At 36.4% G+C, this 20,110-nt stretch overlaps 1 protein-coding gene across 4 annotated transcripts in view; it reads right to left on the bottom strand.

The window, feature by feature from the left end:
* Positions 1-20,110, bottom strand: part of BTAF1 (B-TFIID TATA-box binding protein associated factor 1) — a 110,425-nt gene that overhangs the window by 82,282 nt on the left and 8,033 nt on the right. The window contains exons 2-4 of one of the 4 annotated variants that reach the window (XM_037047339.1): positions 11,231-11,354; positions 8,205-8,319; positions 6,357-6,503 (exon numbers count right to left, since the gene is read on the bottom strand). In XM_037047339.1, coding sequence (XP_036903234.1) covers positions 6,357-6,503; positions 8,205-8,319; positions 11,231-11,354 — 386 coding nt within the window. Of the gene's footprint in view, positions 1-5,633; positions 5,721-6,356; positions 6,504-8,204; positions 8,320-9,265; positions 9,461-11,230; positions 11,355-20,110 lie in introns of those variants that run through there. The other 3 variants (XM_037047340.1, XM_037047338.1, XM_037047341.1) reach the window with 3 other exon arrangements.

The following is a 20,110-nucleotide window of genomic DNA, read 5'->3' as shown; positions in this document are numbered from 1 at the left end:
TTGCAAGAGACAGCTCTACATAATTGGGAAAAAACATTTTAAAAACAATGATGATCTACTTCTAATAACTCTTACTGGACTAACCTTGCACACATGATAAACTCTAGGCAAAATATTTTAAAAAATAACTACCTTAAGGCACTGGAAAGAGTACAAAAGTAGGCACATACTTGGGAGAATTGTCAATACCTGGAAGAAGGGCATGGCACTGGGTGAGTTTCCCAATTTTGCAGTTTATAACCTTAGGGTGTGTGGGGCAGCTAAAAGCTGGATAAAAACCCCAGTCTTTCTGGCTTGAAGAACTAGAGGAAGGAGAGTCATGAGTCAATCTAGCCACTGAAAAATGGAGAAAACACAAAAAGGAGAGCACCAGGGAGAGGGAGAAGGACGAAATCCTGTGTAAACTGTCAAATCTGTGGCTGAATTCTGAACTGCATGGGGCAGACTCCACAAAGTCCAGCTAAAGCTAAAAACTGATCTGAGATTTGAGCTGAGACCACTGCAAAGGAGTCTGGAATTTGAGTTTTGCCAAATTAAATGCATGCTAAAACAAACAAGCAAGCAACAATCAAACCAAACAAAACACTCTTTGGAAGAATGTAACAGAATCCAGCCAGCACAAAATACCAATAGCCGTTATAAGGTGAGGGATACAATCCAAAATTGACTGACATACAAAGAATGTAAGAAATGTAACCCATTCTCAAAAGAAGAAACAATTAATAAGAGACTAAGTCTGAGATAACCCAGGTGTTGAAATTAGATGACAAGATTTTTAAGCTGAGTTTAACAATGCTCAGTGTGAAGGTACTGTCACAATAATAAAAATGTATGATTGATCCCTCAACAGAGAAACAGAAACTATAAAAAAAAGAACCAAATACATAGAATCATACACTTGAAATAGTGCATTATATCATGTGCAAAATATAACAATAAAGCTTTTTTTTTTTTAAAGAAGCAGATCTGGAATTGAACAATACCTAAAATTTAAAAATCACTGAATGGGCTTAACAGCTAAATATAGATAAGACAAAGGGTAAATGAATGTATAGAGCAACACAAAGTACCCAATCTAAATAACAGGGAGAAAAATGATTTAAAAAAGCAAGCAAGCCAAAAATGAAATTAAAAGAACAATTAATTCTACTAGCAACAGCATCGAAAGCAATATTTAAAACTTATATTCTGAAAACTAAAGATTGCAAATGTCCAAAACAATCCTGAAAAGAACAACAAAGTTGGAGGCCTGTGCTTCTTGATTTTAAAATTTACCACAAAGCAACGGTAACCAAGATAATGAAGTATTGGCATAAGGACACCAAAAAATAGAATGGAGAACCCAGAAATAAAATGGTGTCTATGGCTAGCTGGGTTTCAACAAGGGCGCCAGATAATTCAGTGGGGAAAGAATAGTTCTTTTCAACAAATGCTGTTGAGACAACAGGACAGGCACATACAAAAGAATGAAGTTGGACCTATAAACCCACAATGCATATAAAAATTCATTCAAAATTAATCAAATACTTGATAGGAAGAACTAAAGCTATAAAACTCTTATAAGAAAATGTAGGAGTAAGTGACCTTAGATTTAGCAATAGCTTCTTATATATGACATCAAAAGGTTGAAAAAGAAAAAGATAAATTGGACTTCTTTAAAATAAGTAATCTTTGTGCTTCATGAAAGTGAGAAAGACCACCCACAAATGCAAGGATATGTTTGTAAATCACGTATCAAATAAAAGATTTGTATCTAGAATGTTTATCTTACAACTCAGTAATAAAAGAACAATATTCCATTTAAAAATGGGTAAAGGATCTGGACAGTTCTCCAAAAATATGCAAATGATCGATAAACAGATGAAAAGATGTTCAATATTATTAGTTATTAGGAAAATGCAAATCCAAACTATGAGAGAGCCCTTCACACTCAGTACATTGGTCAGTCAGTTCATAACTGTTAATAAAAGTGTTGTCAAAAACATGGAGAAATAAGCACCCTTATATACTTCTGGTAGAATATAAAATGGTATATGGGAAAATGGTACCCTGGGAAAGTTTGGCATTTTCTTGGAATGGTAATACCATATACTATATACCAGATGACTCAGCAATTCCACTCTTATGTTGAAAACATATGTCCACACAAAAACTTGTGCCTAAATGTTTATTGCAGCATTATTCATAATAGCCAAACAGTAGAAACAACCCAAATGTCATCAACAAAGGAATGGATAAACAAAATGTGATATCCATACAATGAAATACCACTCAGCCACAAAATAAAGTAAGACTACTTTATATTCATTAGGATGGCTATTATAAAACAAACAAACAAACAAACAAACATACCCTGGCTGGTATAGCTCAGTGGATTGAGCACAGGCTGCAAACCAAAGGATTGCTGGTTCGATTTCCAGTCAGGGTACATACCTAGGTTGCAGGCCAGGTCCCCTGTAGGGGGCGCACGAGAGGCAACCACACATTCATGTTTCTCTCCCTCTCTCTCACCCCCCTTAGCCTCTAAAAATATATAAATAAAACTTTAAAAACAAAACAAAACCACACTTTTAAAAGTGTGATGAAAAACCAGCTGTTCTGATTTGCTACCTAGGCATTTCACAGTATGACAACCCTCCTCTTACTCAGAGTCTGGATTTTTGATAAGGGCTTGAACTAAGGATTCCCACCACAAGTTCCCACTTTGCTTTTTCAGGGCATCTTTTCAAATGACCATTTAGAGCAGCAGTACCCAACCTTTTTGGCACCAGGGACCGATTTCATGGAAGACAATGTTTCCACTGATGGGGGGGAGGGGCAAGGAGGCAGAGCTCAGGCGGTAATGCCAGCATTAGGCTCCCTCACTTGGCCACTCACATCCTACTAATAGGAGGTGAGTTTCTAATAGGCCATGGACAGGTACCTAAGCCCAGAGTTGGGGGCCCCTGGTTTAGAGCAGCCATGACTGGTGTGATTCAGTGATTTGGGCATCATCCCACAAAACAAAAGGTTGCTGGTTGAATTCCCAGTCAGCGCAGGTGCCTGGGTCGTGGGCAAGGTCCCTGCTTGGCAGCGTGAGAGGCAACTGATCAATGTTCTCTCCTCTCCTTCTCCTTCCCTTTCCCTCTCTCTAAAAATAAATTAAAACCTTTAAAAAGTAAATATCTAAATAACCACTTAGAGTTGAGTCTGGGAAAAAATAGTGACCTTCCTCCCAACAACCTTACAAGCAATAGGTGCCTGCTACCCTGATGCCATGTCCTGCTTACTCATGACTAGCACAGAGGACTGCCCTTTCCCCACTCTCAATACCCTCACCCCCAGCCATTTCTAGTCTGTAAGTCATAAACCTTGCGACTTTACTGACTTTATGTGACCATACGCAAAACAACCCTGAAGTTTTCATTTCCCCAAAGTGGGAGCTCAGATGCTAAGGCAGCTAGCTGCCTTGAGGGTGGCTTGTGCCTCCTCATTCAACAAGTTATACTCTGCATAGTCTTAATTTAATACATCAGCTACGAGAATCCCAACATAGCAAAGATGTGGAGAAATTGGAAACTTTGTGCATTGTTGGTAAGAAAGTGAAATGGTGTGGCCACTATGAAAAACAGCTATGACAGTTCCTAAAAAAATTAAAAATAGAATTAACATATGATCCAGTAATTTTACTTCTTTACTCCCAAAAAGTATTAAAAGCAGCAATTTGGACAGATATTTGTATACCCACGTTCAGAGTATTATTATTCACAATAACCAAAACACAGAAGCAATCCAGTGTCTACTGACAGATGAATGGATAAACAAAATGTAGTATAAACACACACTGAAATATCACTTAGCCTTAAAAAGGAAAGAAATTCTGATGTATACTACAACATAGATGAACCCTGGGGAAATTAAGTGAAATAAACCAGTCACAAAATGACTAATACTGTATGATTCCATTTATATGAAGTACCTAAAGTATTCATATTCATAAAGACAAAAATAGTGGTTACCAGGGGATGGGGGAGAGGGAGAAATGGGAACTGTTGTTTAATAGGTATAAAATTACAGTTTTACAAGATGAAAAGAGTTCTGAAGATTAGCTGCATGACAAAGTGAATGTACTTATTAATACTACTGAATGGTGTAAACACTTAAAAATAATGAGATGGTAAATGTTATCTATATTCTACTACAATTAAAAAATGGAAATGAACATATTCTACAAAAGTAATAAAAACCTATACAGAAAAAAATGAAATAAATACTGATATATACTACAATATATATAAACTTTGGAAGCATTCTGCTGAGTAAAAGAAATCAGTCACCATATATTTATGACTGGATTTATATGAAATGTCCAGAATAGGCAAATCTATAGAGAAAGAAAGTTGCTCATGGCAGGGAAGATGAGGAAAGAAAGTAGGGGAATAAAAGGGTGATAAATAAAGAATATGGAGGTTTCTGCCCTGGCTGGTGTAGCTTAGTGGATTGAGTGCAGGCCTGCGAACTAAGGGATCGTGGTTTGATTCCCAGTCAGGGCACATGCCTGGGTTGCAGGCCAATTCTCAGTGGGGGACACACAAGAGGCAACCATACATTAATATGTCTCTCTCTCCTCCTCCCCTCTAAAGATAAATGAATAAAGTTAAAAAAAAAAGAATATGGAGGATTCTTCCTGAGGCAATAATATTCTTAAATTATATATATCTGTGAATATATTAAAAACCAATGACATACACTTTTAAAATTAGTGCACTGTACAAAATGTGCATTATATCTCAATAGAGTTATTTTTTTTTTTAAATTTAAGGCTGCTGTATCCAAAGAGAAATACACTAGGCCTAAAATTAGTCCTCTTGTTCCAGGGAGAGTCCTACTAAGAAAAATAACCTACAGAACTGCAAAAGAAACAGACCAGCACCTAAACTAATCATGAACATGTTCTTCATATACATGAGAAGACAAACACAGATGAACAGACATGTAAAGAAAACCTAACTTTAGGGTTTTATGTAAGTACTGTTCAGCATGCTGTGACTTACCAGAATTTAAAACTGGGTTCCAAAAAATTAGGATTTCCAATCCTGGTTACATATTAGAATCACAAGTGGAGTTTTTTCTTTTAAATACACTTTCCTAGAGTTCTCCAGATATTTAGTAAATCAGAATCTCTGGGATAAGATCTGAGCACTCTTTTTTTTTTTTAATGACAATGGTGACACCGACTTTTACCCCTGGATTAGGGCCAAAGATCTCTGGTAAATGTCTGTGAGTAGCCTAGAAAGATCAGTAAGCTTACTGTTTAGACTTAACTGTTTTAAAACAGTTAACTCTAAACAGTTTTAAAACTGAAAAGTTTCTACCTCCCTTATTAGAAAACTATGCTTTTCCAGAACCTGAGCAAATTTTCCTCTTAATTTTCTCCAAAAATAACTAAACCATATTTTTCAACAGAAACCATATTAAGTAAGAGAGAATGGGTACTTAACATTCTTTAAAGATGTACAAATTAAAAAAAAAAGATGTACAAATTGAAGACCATTTCATTAACTAGAGATATGCTTTGACTAATCAATTATTAGCGACAAAACAAAACACTATTCTGTTTTGGATTTAGTCAAAAGAACAAATTATTTACTTACAGAAATCCACTAAAAACATCAAGGTTTTTTCCACTCAAGGCATCAATCTTGAATGGCCAAAACATTTATTTTATATCCAGATAGATTCTGTAAGTTTAAAGATAATGGGACAATTACCTATCCAAGATTTAGTTTTTGTTTTTAGTTTTTGCTTTGGTCACTAGCAAGAGTAAATCCAATTATTTAAATATTTAGAACACATAATAAAAAGAAAACTATGATAAATCCTCTCAAATTTCCAGAATTGTGAAAACATTACCACAATCTGTACTAATCCTGGTTTTAAAAATCTATTCCCCTTGCGCAACAATTTATACTTTCTATGTTACATAAAACAGGTACTAAAATATTAATATGTACCCATTAATAATGCATACAGGGTGGGGGGAAAGTAGGTTTATAGCTGTGAATATGCAAAACATAATTTATTCTTATAATATTAATTGATCACCACATTATTTTCCACACGAACTAACTGTATATCTACTTTTGCCCCACCCTGAATGTATAGTACACACTCAGTTAAGGGAGGAAAACTATTCGTGTGGTAGCTTTAGACCAAGCACCTCTGACTGTCTGCCTACTCACAGCATCCCCAACTGCCAACTTCAGGTCACATTTTGTGACATGTTAGATTTTGCATGACTGACATAAAGCATATCAAGTGACAAATTAGTCTGAACCCTCGAATTTCAGACTTTATTCTTTGGAACTACTACATACCTGATTTTTCATCCTGTACTTCAAATTCTGCACCAGCAGATCCCAATAGTGATGCCCCGTGTTGTAACAATCTACATATATCAAATCTGTCAAAATTCAATCGATCTGTAGTAGATGAATCTTCCAAAGCATTTTCTGAAGTAGACTCTAGATGAGGTTTAAAAATATTTAATTTGATCACACAGCCAAAATGTAAAATGAAAGAAAATAGCATTACTTATGGTGGAAGAAAAATAAAAGGTAAAGAAGTAGAAAAGCTACCATGGATTTATTTATAAAAGCTCTTAGTTATTTATGAATAAACTATTTAGTTGGTGGCCCTTCTTCTAAAAACCATTAGAGTGTTAGTGGATGTATGCAGAACTGTTGTTGACTGAGAAGTTATGTGACAAAAATGCATCCTCATGTTGAACTATGTGTTAAATTTCATGCTGTTTCCACTTACTGTTCAATTGTTTAAACATACCAAGGGTAAACAGTATGTGTTTACCATAGTGCTAAATTGGGACATAAACATTTTCACAGAATATATTCATAAATAAGACTACTAAGCATCATCCCTCCCTATACCTGAGGAATACCTGGGACACAAAGAAACTATTTTATTTAATTGAACAATATGATTGTTTAATTCTAACAATATGAAGCAAATTAAAATTCCCTGATAAATTGCTAAAATTATATATCCATCTGAGGCTTAAAAATATCTATAATATGTTCTGCATTCCTCTCCCCAAAAGTTATGCCATTATAAATTTAAAAATATATTGCAGTTGTTCACTGGTTTGTTTAGTTGGTATTTGCATATAATTCGTCTATAAACTGTAACTGTTCAACTTAAAAAGAGCTGCTAACAAATATTTTAAATTTTCTAGTGATGATAAGCAATCTTACTATACATTTTAATACCAGTGTAAACTACCTTAAGAGTTTATAAAAAAAGAAGTTATAACTTCTTCTGGTTATATATTTCACCTGATGAGAGAAAAAACAAATTAACACACTTACTCAAAATAATGTGCCAGCAAACTAAAGCAAAAATTCTAGACAAGCTTAGACTTATGACAAAAGCAATATTATTAAAGGGACTTGAAAATGAAACCCAGATGCACCATATTTTCACTTAATGAAAATAGGTACTTTTACAATTTTTTAAAAGCATACACTCATTTTAAAATATCATTACAAGAAATCAGAAAAATAACTTCCATTACAAGACACCTAAAGGACACAAAAAACCACAGATACCCATCCAAATAGCCATACACAATTATGCTTAAATTTAGAAAAGTGATTACAGTATTCTTCCACCAACAAAAAAATACTGTTTCAAATATTTACTTTGTATTGATTAATTTTATTATTAGGACATAAATTTCTTCAGGGAAGTAATAATCTCTATAAATCAAGTATACTGTGGAATAATTTTAAAATATATATATGAAAATATTTTGTTTAGTTGTTTTTTTAAAGCATAGTGCAAATCACCTTATTCAGTGTCATTTCTTGACAAGGCTACATCTAAAAGAGTGAATATTAAAATATAAAATGTGTAGTACAGTTAACTCTACAGTAAGAATTTTATTGCAAACAATTTTCCATTTAAAAGCACTTTGTTTGGGTCCTGACCCCTGTGGCTCAGTTGGTTGAGCATCATTCTTCAGAGCAAAGGGTCGCTGGTTCGATTCCTAGTCAAGGCACATGCCCGGGTTATGGGCTGGTTCCTGGTTGGGGTATGAGAGGCAACCAATCCACCTCTCACAATTGATTTTTTTCTCCCTCTCAGTCTCCCTCCTTTCCTGTCTCTCTAGAAATAAATAAAGTCTTTTAAAAAAATAATAAAAGCACCTTGTTTGGTTCTTGGCACTGGATTCCACTCAGGTACGTTTTTCACTATAGCTTCCACAGCTTGTCCTGCTGCTATCCGAGTATCCCAATTTGTACTCCGTAAGTATATCAATACCTTAAAAAATTATAAAATAATACTTATATACCAAAAAAAAATTTTCTGTTCAAGGTAGCCAGAACAGAGAAATACAAATTTACATGTTATTATTCAATACTTTATAATTTAGCAGCCCTCAAATTTATATAAAACATCTTGAAATTATTAAATCATTTATAAAATTATATCATTCAGAGAAAATATCACTATGCCATAAAAAATGGGGAACTTTTAATAAAGGAATACTTAAGTGCATTTCAAAAATAACATAGCTTTTAACACGCTAAAAAGCAAAGACTGTGATACTGGCAAAAGGACAGATATATACATTAATAGACTAGAATTGAGAGTCCAGAAACAATACTACGTGTCTATGGTCAACTGATTTTCAACAAGACTGCCAAGACAATTCAATGGGTTAAGAGTAGTTTTTATCAACAAAGATGCTGGGGCAACAAAATAACGACCTCACAACATACACAAGAACTAACTCAAAATGGGCTATAAATCTAAAAGTAAGAGCTAAAAACTATTAAACCCTTAAAACACAGGGGTAAATATTTGTGACACTGGATTAGGCAAGGGTTTTTTTTTTGGGGGGGGGGATATGACCCCAACAGCACAAGTGATATTAAAAAAAAAGATTAGATTTCATGAAAATTAACAACTTTTGTACTTCAAGGATACTATCAAGAAACTAAAAAGACAACCAAACCACCAACTGGAAGAACATATTTGCAAATCAAATACCTGATACGGGACTTGTATACAAAATATATAAAGAAATCTTACAACTCAATAATAAATAACAAATATCCCACTTTAAAAACATATAAAGGATCGAATACACAGTTCTCAAAAAAAGATACACAAATGGTCAATAAACACATGAAAACATGCTCAACATCATTAGTCATCAAGAAAATGCAAATCAAAAGTATATGAGATATCACTTTACACTCACTGGTATGGATATAATCAAAGTCATTTAATAACAAGCTCTGGCAAAGACGTGGAGAAATCAGGTCTCTCATACACTGCTGTTCAGAATGCAAAATAGTGGAGCCAGTTTGGAAAACAGTCTGGCAGTTCTTATAAAGTTAAACATAGTTAGCAGATGATCCCGCAGTTTTACTCCAGGTATATTACCTAGAGAAAGAAAAAATACATCCACACAAAAACCTGTATGTGGATTTTCATCGCAGCATTTTCATTATAGGCTAAAAAGTGGAAACAACCCAAAGTCCATCAACTGATGAACAGATAAATAAGATATGGTATATCCATATAATAGGATCCATATCCATCAATGGATTATTTGGCAATAAAAAGAAATGAAGTAATGAGACATACCCCAATATGAAAGAACCTTGAAAATACTATTTTAAGTAAAAGAAACCAGTCATAAAAGGTCACATTTATATGTAAAATGTTCAGAATAGGCAAATCTACAGACAGAAACTAGATTACTGGTTGCCTAGGTGGGGTATGGAAGGAGGAGTGATGGAAAGTGACTGCTAAAGGGCATGAGGACACTTTCGGGGAGATAAAATGTTTTAAAACTAGATTGCAGTGATGGTTGCACATATCTGTGAACAAAATTAAAAAATCATTGAATTGTATACTTTACATGGGTGAACTGTATTGTATGTAAATTATATTTCAATAAAGCTCTTTAAAAAACAAAACTAAAAGACAAGAGGAAAACACTGAAGGCGGACAAAGAGGACAGGAAGTAAGAAGGTGCTAAAGACAAACTTTGCTTCTTTTGTAATTATTTGATGGCAGCCAGTATGCTAGGGTCTGTTATAAAGATCAGAACTCACTCAAAAGTCTGGACCCCTTTTTTCAGTTCAGCACAGATTAGACTTGTTTATTGTTTCCAGTTTCAGCTCATTCAGTCCTCCTCTCTTCCCTTGGGATCAGAAGAAATGGGTATGCTTCTCTACCCCATACCTTACACATGAGTATAATATTGACTAATATGCATTGTTCTCTGGAGCCTGTAGATGTCAAATCACTGTCTCTCTCCATCGACATCTTGGATATAGAGCAGGGAATACACTGGGAAGAGTGTCACTATTAGCCCTTATGGTAAGAACCACATAGTATATATTTATACAATACATATCAACAAAGGGCTTTGAAATCCTACTCATAGGACTCAGGGAGGAACAAATGAGAATGAAAAAAGGAAGAGAGGTACCTTGGGGCTTCCAATGTCTGGGCTATCATATTGCTCCCCTATCCTATTCCCTACTCTTCTCTTCCTCAAAGCGCTCTTGTTTTTACTTTGCATCCCAGAGAATTAAACACATAGACTCTGCTGCTTACCATTATGCAGGCATACTTCTGTAAGCCCAGAGTTCAGTGAAAGTACCACTACTGCTTAAGAACACAGGCTAAGACTACAATAACTGAGTCACCAAAGCAGAAAGCCTCCACTTTCAAAAAGCTGGTAACTAAGAATGTAATGACAACTAACTTCTCATGTATTTTAGTCACTGCCCATGAGTACTCATCCATTTTGAAGACTGCCAACCATGATATAATTACTAGCTGTTAGGAACAAGTTAGATCACTAACAAACTAGATTAACAACTTAGTTCATTACCAAATTGGGTCAGCTTCAAATTTCTGCCACAGGTAAGAGATTTTATGTTGTGTCAAAGTCCTTCAACAATTAAACCTGATGCAAAAAATATATACATATGTGAGTGTGTGTGTGTGTGTGTGTGTAATCTTGCGACAAAATTACAAAAGAATAGCAAAAAGTTTTAAATATGTAGAGAAATGTTGACATTTAATGAAATTTGAAGACCACAAGCTGTCGCTAAAATAAGACAGAAAGTCTTTACTTTTATGTTCCTATCCATGAACACATTCCCACAATTGTATTATATGAAATGAAAAAAAAAAGAGTTCTTACTTTAGATAAGAGATTGTTTAATTCATGGGGATGAAGCTTTACCACTTCTCCAAGTTGCTGTGCAGCAGCTTTTCTTGTAACTGGAGTAGTGCCAGTATCCAGTAAGATAAAAAGACGGTCAAGCCTAAAATAACAAAAATATAATGGTTATTCTGAAATGTGTTTTCTTATATGTACGAGTATGAGTCAATAAATGCACTGAGCATCTCTGAACAAAGATCTATGCTAGGGTTGCAGAAGCATCTCTACTCCCAAGCAACTTGCTATGAGGGTTGAGTGAGTGGGTAAGGCAAATACACAAATAAGTAGAATATAGTGTACAGTAGGATACATGGAAGAAAAGATACACTAAGTGCTTTAAGGAGTAGGAACAAAGAAAGCAAGTACTATATCCCCAACTGTGTAATACTGTAAAGACTTCATAAAACAAATGGTATGTGAGATGGACCCTAGTGGTAGAATAAGAATTTAATGCTGGTGGAGATGAGGTGACAAAAGGGAAAGGGGGAGAACCACCTGAAGGAGGAATAACAACACAGCAGTAAGAAAAGGAAGACTACACTTAGGGAAATGACTAAAAGCTTGACAGTAATTCAGGGTGCATTTAAGAGAACAGTGGGATACACAGCTACAGAAGTAACTACAGCCTTCTGTGGGTGGTGACGAACTGAGAGAGAAGGCTATCAGGGCCTCGGGCACACGGCGAGAGTGCGACGTGGCAGAGTGCGACGTGGCAGAGTGCGACGTGGCAGGGCGCTGCCCGCCCACTCCAAGTGCTGCTCACTGCCTCACTGCCCCGCTGCCACATGCACATCTTTCCACGTAACCATGTTTTTCCGAAGTTTTGCTTCTGGTACCTTTGTATCTCAACTGAAGAAGATAAAGAAATCTTCAGGGAAAATTATCTACTGTGGGCAGGTGTTTGAAAAATCCTCCCTTAGGGGAAGAACTTTGGTATCTGGCTGTGCTACAATTCCTGCAGTGGCAACCAAAACATGTACTGGGAGTACCAGGACCTGACACCGCAGATGCCATCAACCAGTGCTACCTAGACATGAGGGCCTGCATCCACTCAATCCAGATCATGAAAGTGGAGGAGACTGCAGCCAGCAAGTGCCCTCAGCCAGCAGTCAAGCAGTTCCACAACTCCAAAATCAAGTTTTCACTGCCCCATTGACTCCTTCATTGCCAGCACATGCCACACTTCATCATCAAGACACCCAACACCTTCTTTTAGACGCAGCCCCCCCACCCCCACTCCTCTGGTCTGCCCAAATAAACTCTTTTGAAAAATAAACAAACAAAAAAGTAGCTAAAGTCCTAACGTGGAGAACTTTGAATGTACAAACTATGAAGGTCTTCGGTTAAGAAAATGATGGGACTGGAGCTATATTTTAGAAAGACTAATCTGGCAGCAGTGTGAAGCATGAAATAAAATGAAAGGAAACTTTTAGAGAATTTAACAATTCTCTAAAAGTACAGACCTGAGGATTTCCAGCCAAGATGGAGGCATAGGTGGAAACACTGTACCTCCTTGCATAACCAAATTTAAGGACAACAAAGATTTAGAAACAAAAACACAACCAAAACAGACAGAAAATTAAACTGTACCCAAGTCCGACAACAATGCACCATCCATCCACACCAGTAAAAGAGGCAAAGTCAGTGGCCAGCAGAGCGGGGTCCCAGCAGAAAAAGGCGGTGGTTAGTAGACCGGGCAGGCTCGGGGCAAAAACCGAGTAAGGTTCGCAAGGTGGTTGGCTGGCCAAGGACACACATTCACACACTGATAAACAAGGAAGGTTTAAAAACAGTCAGTGAGACAGATCGTGCAACTCAGGGCCCTAGGTATGGAAAATAAAGCATAAAAGCACCGATTGGAAAAACTTTCAGGGGTTGAGGTGCAGGGAGAGACTCCCACTCTCACAGGAAAGTTCACTGGAGAAACCCACAGGGTCCTGGAACACACACAAGCCTACCCACACAGGAATCAGCACAGTTTGCTTGGGGGAAGCGGTGGAAGGGACTCAGGTGCAACAGAGAGCAGAGCAAAGAGCCACTTTTTTCCCTCTCAGACCCCGCCCCCACATACAGCTTCACAACCCAGTGACCTGGGTTGCCTCGCCCTGGTGAACACCTAAGACTCCACCCCTCATAAGTAATAGGTGTAAACAGACCAAAACATTATGGCTCAAGCAGAAAAACAGCTAAAAGCCCCAGAGCCAATACTTTTAAGTGACCAAGAGATAGTCAACCTATCAGATGCACAGTTCAAAATACTGGTGGTCAGGATGCTCACAGAATTGGATGATTTTAGTCACAAATTAGAGGAACAAATGAAGGCTAAACTAAGTGAAATGAAGGGAAATGCACAGAAACCAATAGTGATGAGAAGGAAACTGGGACTCAAAATCAATCAAGTGGACCAGAAAGAAGAAAAAAAATGACCAAACAGAAAAGAATGAATAAACAAGAATTCAAAAAAATGAGGAGAGGCTTAGGAACCTTCAGGACATCTTTAAACACTCCAACATCCGAATTATAGGGGTACCAGAAGGGGAAGAGGAACAGCCATAGGTGGAACACTTATTTGAACAAAAAATAAAGGAAGAACTTCCCCAATCTGGCAAAGGAAATAGACTTCCAGGAAGTCCAGGAAGCCCAGAGAGTCCCAAAGAAGGTGGACCCAAGAAGGAACACACCAAGGCACATAGTAATTACATTAGCCAAGACCAAAATGAAGGAGAGAATCCTAGAAGCATCAAGGGATAAGGGGACAGTCACCTACAAAGGACTTCCCATCAGGCTGTCAGCTGATTTCTCAAAAGGGACCTTACAGGCAAGAAGGGGCTGGAAAGAAGTATTCCAAGTCATGAAATCCAAAGACCTACAGCCAAGATTGCTCTATCCAGCAAAGCTTTCATTTAGAATGGAAGGGCAGATAAAGTGCTTCTCAGATAAGGTCAAGTTCAAGGAGTTCATCATCACCAAGCCCTTATTATATGAAATGTTAAAGGGACTTATCTAAGAAAAAGAAGATAAAAAATATGAACAGTGAAAGGACAGCAAACTCACAGTTATTAACAACCACACCTAAAACGAAAGCAAACCAAGAGGACAGCTAGATCAGGAGCAGAAACATAGAAATGAAGAACACATGGAGGGTTAGCAACAAGGGAGTGGGAGGAGGAGAAGGGGGGAGAGGGTACAGAGAATAAGTAGCATAAACGGTAGGTAGAAAATACACAGGGGGAGGGCAAGAATAATATGGGAAATACAGAATCTAAAGAACTTGTGACACATGGACATAAATAAGGGGGAGAACGGTGGGGGAGGGAGTGTGCAAGGTGGAAGGGAATGAAGGGGGGGAATAGGACAACTGTAATGGCATAATCAATAAAATATATTTAAAAAAAAGATATCTCCCCTTCAGGAAAGATATCTGGGAATATAAAAAAATGAAATTGTAAAAGATGGTGATCATTACAACTTTTTAAATAACTTTTAAAAACTGATTGCATGTATATGAATATATCTATTAATATTTACACACATACTCATCCCACAAGCTTTAAAAATGAAGAAAAGGACAAAGAAGATATTTTTTAAAAATCTTTAATCTCATTATCTGTAGAAGTAAGCCTGACTAACATTTTCTAATATCAATTTTTAGGCCTTTTTAATTTTCTTTTGCTTCTTTAAAAGCTTATTTTATTCTACTGAAAGAGAAGAAGGGAGAGGAAAGGAGGAAGGGAGGAGGGGAAAAGAGGGAGGGAAGGGGAGAAAGAAACAGGAACAGAGAGAAACATCAATATGAGAGAGAAACACTGATCAGTTACCTCCCCCATACCCACTGACTGGGGATCAAACCCACAACCTAGGCATGTGCCCTGACTGGAATTAAACCAGCCATGTTTAAGTTACAGGATGATGTTCCAACCAACTGAGCCACACTGGCCAGGGTAGGCCTTTTTTGAATAAACTTAATAAAAAACTATTTTACTGAAAATGAAATTGGATGGAAACATACCTCTCTGACCTAGAGTGGAATACCCTAATAGTATAGTTTGTTTGTAATACTTCATTTTAAAAAAGCATCTTTCAGGTATCTGCTTTAACAAACAAATCAGAACTCCAGTGCCTGGAGGTGGTATAAGTTAGGTCCAAAGTTCTTTTATTTTGGACTACGTTGGGCCACATCAGAATTACCTGGAAGCTTTAAAATGCATACACTCCTAGAAATTCCTGTGCAAAAGTCGGAGAAAGAGCTTAGAAAGCTGAACTTGCAGTCTAATGACTGTTCCCTGTGTGTCTGCAGCATTTGGTATGTAGTTGATATCAATCTATCGGGTAGGGGACAGAGGAGTTGTGTTCAAACAGTTGAAGTGTGACCCATGAAGAGGAATTAGGCCTTCTGTATGGCTGTGGATGGCATGCTGATGAAGTTAAGTCACCAGGAAGCAGAACTGGGCTCAATAGAAAAGAACTTTCTAACAAGCAGAGCAATGGGACAGTTATCTCAGAAAGCCTAGTGTAATGGAAAGTGGGCCAGATTTGAAGTCAGAAGATAAAAAAAGATTGGATCGAAGCTTTATGCAAGATTAACAAATAAGCTGTATGTATGTCACTTTCTCTGACTTTTTGCATCAGTGCTGGCTTAGTTATTTTCTAAATGTTCTCATAATATTGTTTTCACCATGTTACCATACTGCAGGACAATCACCCTTTATGTAAAGACTCCTCCACAGGAATATAAGCTCCTTGAGAGCAGAGACTATCTTATTGTTGGTATCCAAGTACCAAACACAGGGTCCATTGTGTATCTAATGATTGTTAATGTATTTTAATGAAATCAATTAAATCACTGATTGCAACAAGAGTAGTGCTCAGTACTTAATCCCTAGCACGTACATCTTGACGAGGCTGATAAATTACAATTGTGTAAACTGCTCTCCTGTCACTTCTGCATCACCTAGCTAAGGATGTGCTTGGTTCACAATAATGCTTAATAAATATTTTCTCAACTGAATTACAAAAAAAAAAAGAAACGGGAAGAACAAGTGAGGAAATGTTGTAAGATGACAAGTTTACTAGTGGCAGGGACAGCATAACAGAGACCAAAAAGGGTAGTTGGAATAAAGGTCTGAAATTCAGGAGAAAGTTGAAATGAAAGGTACATAGGTATATGAGTCATCTGTATAGAAGTGACACATATGGCAATAAATAAAATCTCTTAAAAGTTTGTAAAGACATAATGTCACAAATTCCACAGCCATGACACCATGGTTCAAATCCCACCAATGAATAAAGTTTGGAATAAAATTACAATGCCTTATATATGGAATAAGTGGGGGAAATGGAAAACTGTGTTACTTTGTTTGGGGCATACAGGGAAATCCTACGGTTTTAAAAAGAACGTCACAAGTAACTACCACAGCTGTCCACATATCATACAGGTCTAGACCTTTTGAAAAACTAATCAGGCTTAATGAGGTAAAGTGGATGCCACAGTAATGAAAACAAGATGGTTTCATATATGGAATATGTACTTTAAACAAGATAGAGGGTGACAATGGGCAAGGTTACACTGACTATTCCCAATCTTATACAAGGGGAGATTTAGTGAATATACCTTCAAATTTTATCTAATGAAGTAGAGAAGGCAAGCAAGGTCCCAGAGCTAACCATGAACATTAAGCATTAATACATTGTAAAGAGGATCATATTTTACTTCTAGAATTCTTTTTTCTTTCATCAAGAGCTAAAAAATTAGAAAGCAAAGCTCTGAAAGCCTTTCATAAGATAAACCTCTAAGGAAGCAAATGAAATGGGCAGGGTTTTTTGTTTTTTTCTTTTTTAGTGTAGTATTTCCAACTAGCCAGTCATTAAGAAGTAAAAAGTCATTATAACTGGTAAGAAATATAACTAAAATAGATGTTTGTTCGTTTTTTGTCAAGAAGGCTAAGGGTAAAATGAAAACATTTCAATTGCTTCCAAACAAAACACTAAAAGGCAAGATTCAAACTTTATAGTTATGGGTATGTAAGAAGGACATATTATCAAGAAAAATACTTGAGCCCTGGCCAGGTGGCTCAGTTAGTTGGAGTGTCATCCTATACACCAGAGGGGTGCAGGTTTAATCCTTGGTCAGGGCACACACCTAGGTTGTGGGTTCAATGTTTCTCACTTTCTCTCTCTCTCTAAAATCAATAAACATATCCTTGAGTGAGAATTAAAAAATAAATAATTTTAAAAAATAAAAAATATTTGAGGCAATTAAAGTCAGTAACATAAGACAAAACAAGCAATACAACACAATATTTTGCTTCCAATATACTGAATGGCACACTGAGTTATTAAAAGAAAATCATTTTTATAAGACATGTAAAAATTAACTTACTTTATAGATACACTGTGCACTGATACATCACCCCTTATTTATTTAATGCTAGCTAAATATTTGTCTTTATCCATTCATTCGTCAGTTTTTCTACAGGATTTGGTGAACAGTGACTCAGAGAAATAATAGGACAGAAGAAAGGGGAAAAATTTTTTTCCTGACAGTTGGTGTTCTTAAAATTTCCAAGACTAAGTCAGACCCCAAGCCCCATCCTCAGAAAATGATTTGTCACTCCCACTCCATACATAACTTTCAGAATGCCCTTTATTTTCATCTTTAAAAGTGACTGCAATGTTAAAGAATATAAAACCCTCGCCAAACCAAGAAACATCTGCATACTGCCATGAGCATGTGAGTTTGAATGCCTACACTCAATGAAATTTGTGAAAAGAAAATTTAAACATCTATAAGTTACTTTCTGTATGCATCAAGAAAAACACTCATTTAAATCTTTAATATTCTGTGGCAGGCAAAATTATCCAAAATTAAGTAAGTTTTACTATAAAAATTATATTAGTCTTAGGTCCAATATATGCTACAGTTGACTTATGACTGTATGTGCAGCATGTACTCATGAATTCTTTACAACAATATGGGCTTCTCTTATATCCATGTATAGCTCACAAAGATCCGGCACCTTCCTGTAAAAATAGCTGTAAAATGGAAATCCAGACTGGAACTGAGAAGACCGTAGAGGTCCTAACTCTGCCACTTGTATGAGGATTTAGGGAAGCTCATTTTGTTTAATCTCTTTTTTGGAGATTAAACAAATAATTAGATAGATAATTTAGCTGTCTTTTACAGCTTCGCATCATTGCAATATTTTTTGTACTTTCCCCTTACATAATGTTCTTCATATTTTTGACTTATTTGATGTCGACTTCCTCAGAGCTCTGCAAAGATTTTAACCATTTCATAATTCCTTTTCCTTATGGAGTTTCTGCTTTTTGTGACCAAAAGCAAAGGTGGCCACAAAATGAATACTCTAAGGAAGTCACAATAATAACTTGTTAATAAATCTATGTGTAAAAAGTTAGAAGAAAACATCTTTCAAAGTTTTCCCCAATCATTTCCACACTTCTGGGGCCCCAATTACATCATTCCCTATTCCTTAAAAAAGAAATGAACTACTTCACTGAGTACCAAGATTTCTAGGTAATGGTACACAGATGACCTCAGGTTCTCTCCTCACTACCTCTAAAGATTGGTCTTTACACTTACCCTGTTTCTATCTCAGATGAAGAGAGTGTCCCCACTCTTCAAGACTTAGATATTGTCCCACTGTTATTTTGATACCATTCCCTTCTATCCTCACTCAATACTTATCTTTTCTACAATACCTCAAACCACTGCCTTATTAACCCATTCTTTTCTGTCTTCAAATATGCGGAGGTCTGTCTCTAATAAGAAAATAAATTCCCTGACCTCCATCTCCTACAACACTTTCTTCTTACTGCCAAGTATCTTGAACCAGTGTTTAAAATCACCTCTTTCACTTCCTCACCATACACAATTTAATCCATGAGTCAAGTTCCTAACCCTTTTCCACTACTGAAATAGCACATTTGAAAGTCGCCAATTAACCTGCAAGATCCAAATCCAATTTTCTTATAAATCCAATTTTCTTGACTCTTCTATGGTATCAGCAAATACTGTTCTTAAAATACTTTCCTTCCCAAATTTTCACATTTTATTAGCCCGCGTTCTACTCTGAACTCAATTCTTTTCTTGGTTTCCTTACTCTTAACACTCTTAATATGAACATTCTCCCAGATTTCATCCTTGGCTGCTTACCTCTCTCCAGTTTCTCCCTTAGGAAATTGTATTATTTGTTAAAACTATAACACAGTACAAATAACCCCTAATCTGTCCTCTTTGGAAGCTCTGGTGTCACACCTACAACTGCCTGGTGAGCATAATGTGATTTTACTATGTGATTTTATTGCCAGATTTACTTCCTAAAGCACCCTTTGATCAAATTATTACCTTACTCTAAACTTTTTAATGGCTCACCCTAACCATCTCTCAGATAGCAATCAAGAGTAAAAAAGTATCTCCCAAACACAGACCTTTTGGTGTTCATAACTTCGTCTATACTGTTTCCTCCATTTGGAATGTCTTGTCTTGGGTTCAATTCTTCAGCTAGCTCCCATCCATAAAGATTTAAAGTCCTTTACCCTCCTGAAACCACCTCAAACTATTACTTCCTCTTCTGTACTCCACATGAATCCTCATCTCACACGGTCATTTTTGTATTTATTATGCTTTGTTTTATGGCATCTCTTATATTGAGTTGTCACGTGATGTCTTATGCTTATTAGGCTTCACCTCCTTCAGTGATTCTTTTTGTCTCCCACAATACTTTGCACAGTATTTAAATAAAGCTGAGTAGTTGGTGTTTACTATAACTAAAATTACAGATAAAGAAAAGTTCAAATTTCTTGGGGACAAATTTAAGCACCATTTTAACACCCCCCCCA

The sequence above is a fragment of the Sturnira hondurensis genome, unplaced genomic scaffold, assembly GCF_014824575.4.
Source record: "Sturnira hondurensis isolate 20B ecotype Veracruz unplaced genomic scaffold, ASM1482457v3 Scaffold0005563, whole genome shotgun sequence".
Lineage (NCBI taxonomy): Eukaryota > Metazoa > Chordata > Mammalia > Chiroptera > Phyllostomidae > Sturnira > Sturnira hondurensis.
Note: the sequence above shows the minus strand (reverse complement) of the source record. Positions and strands in the feature narration are given on the sequence as shown.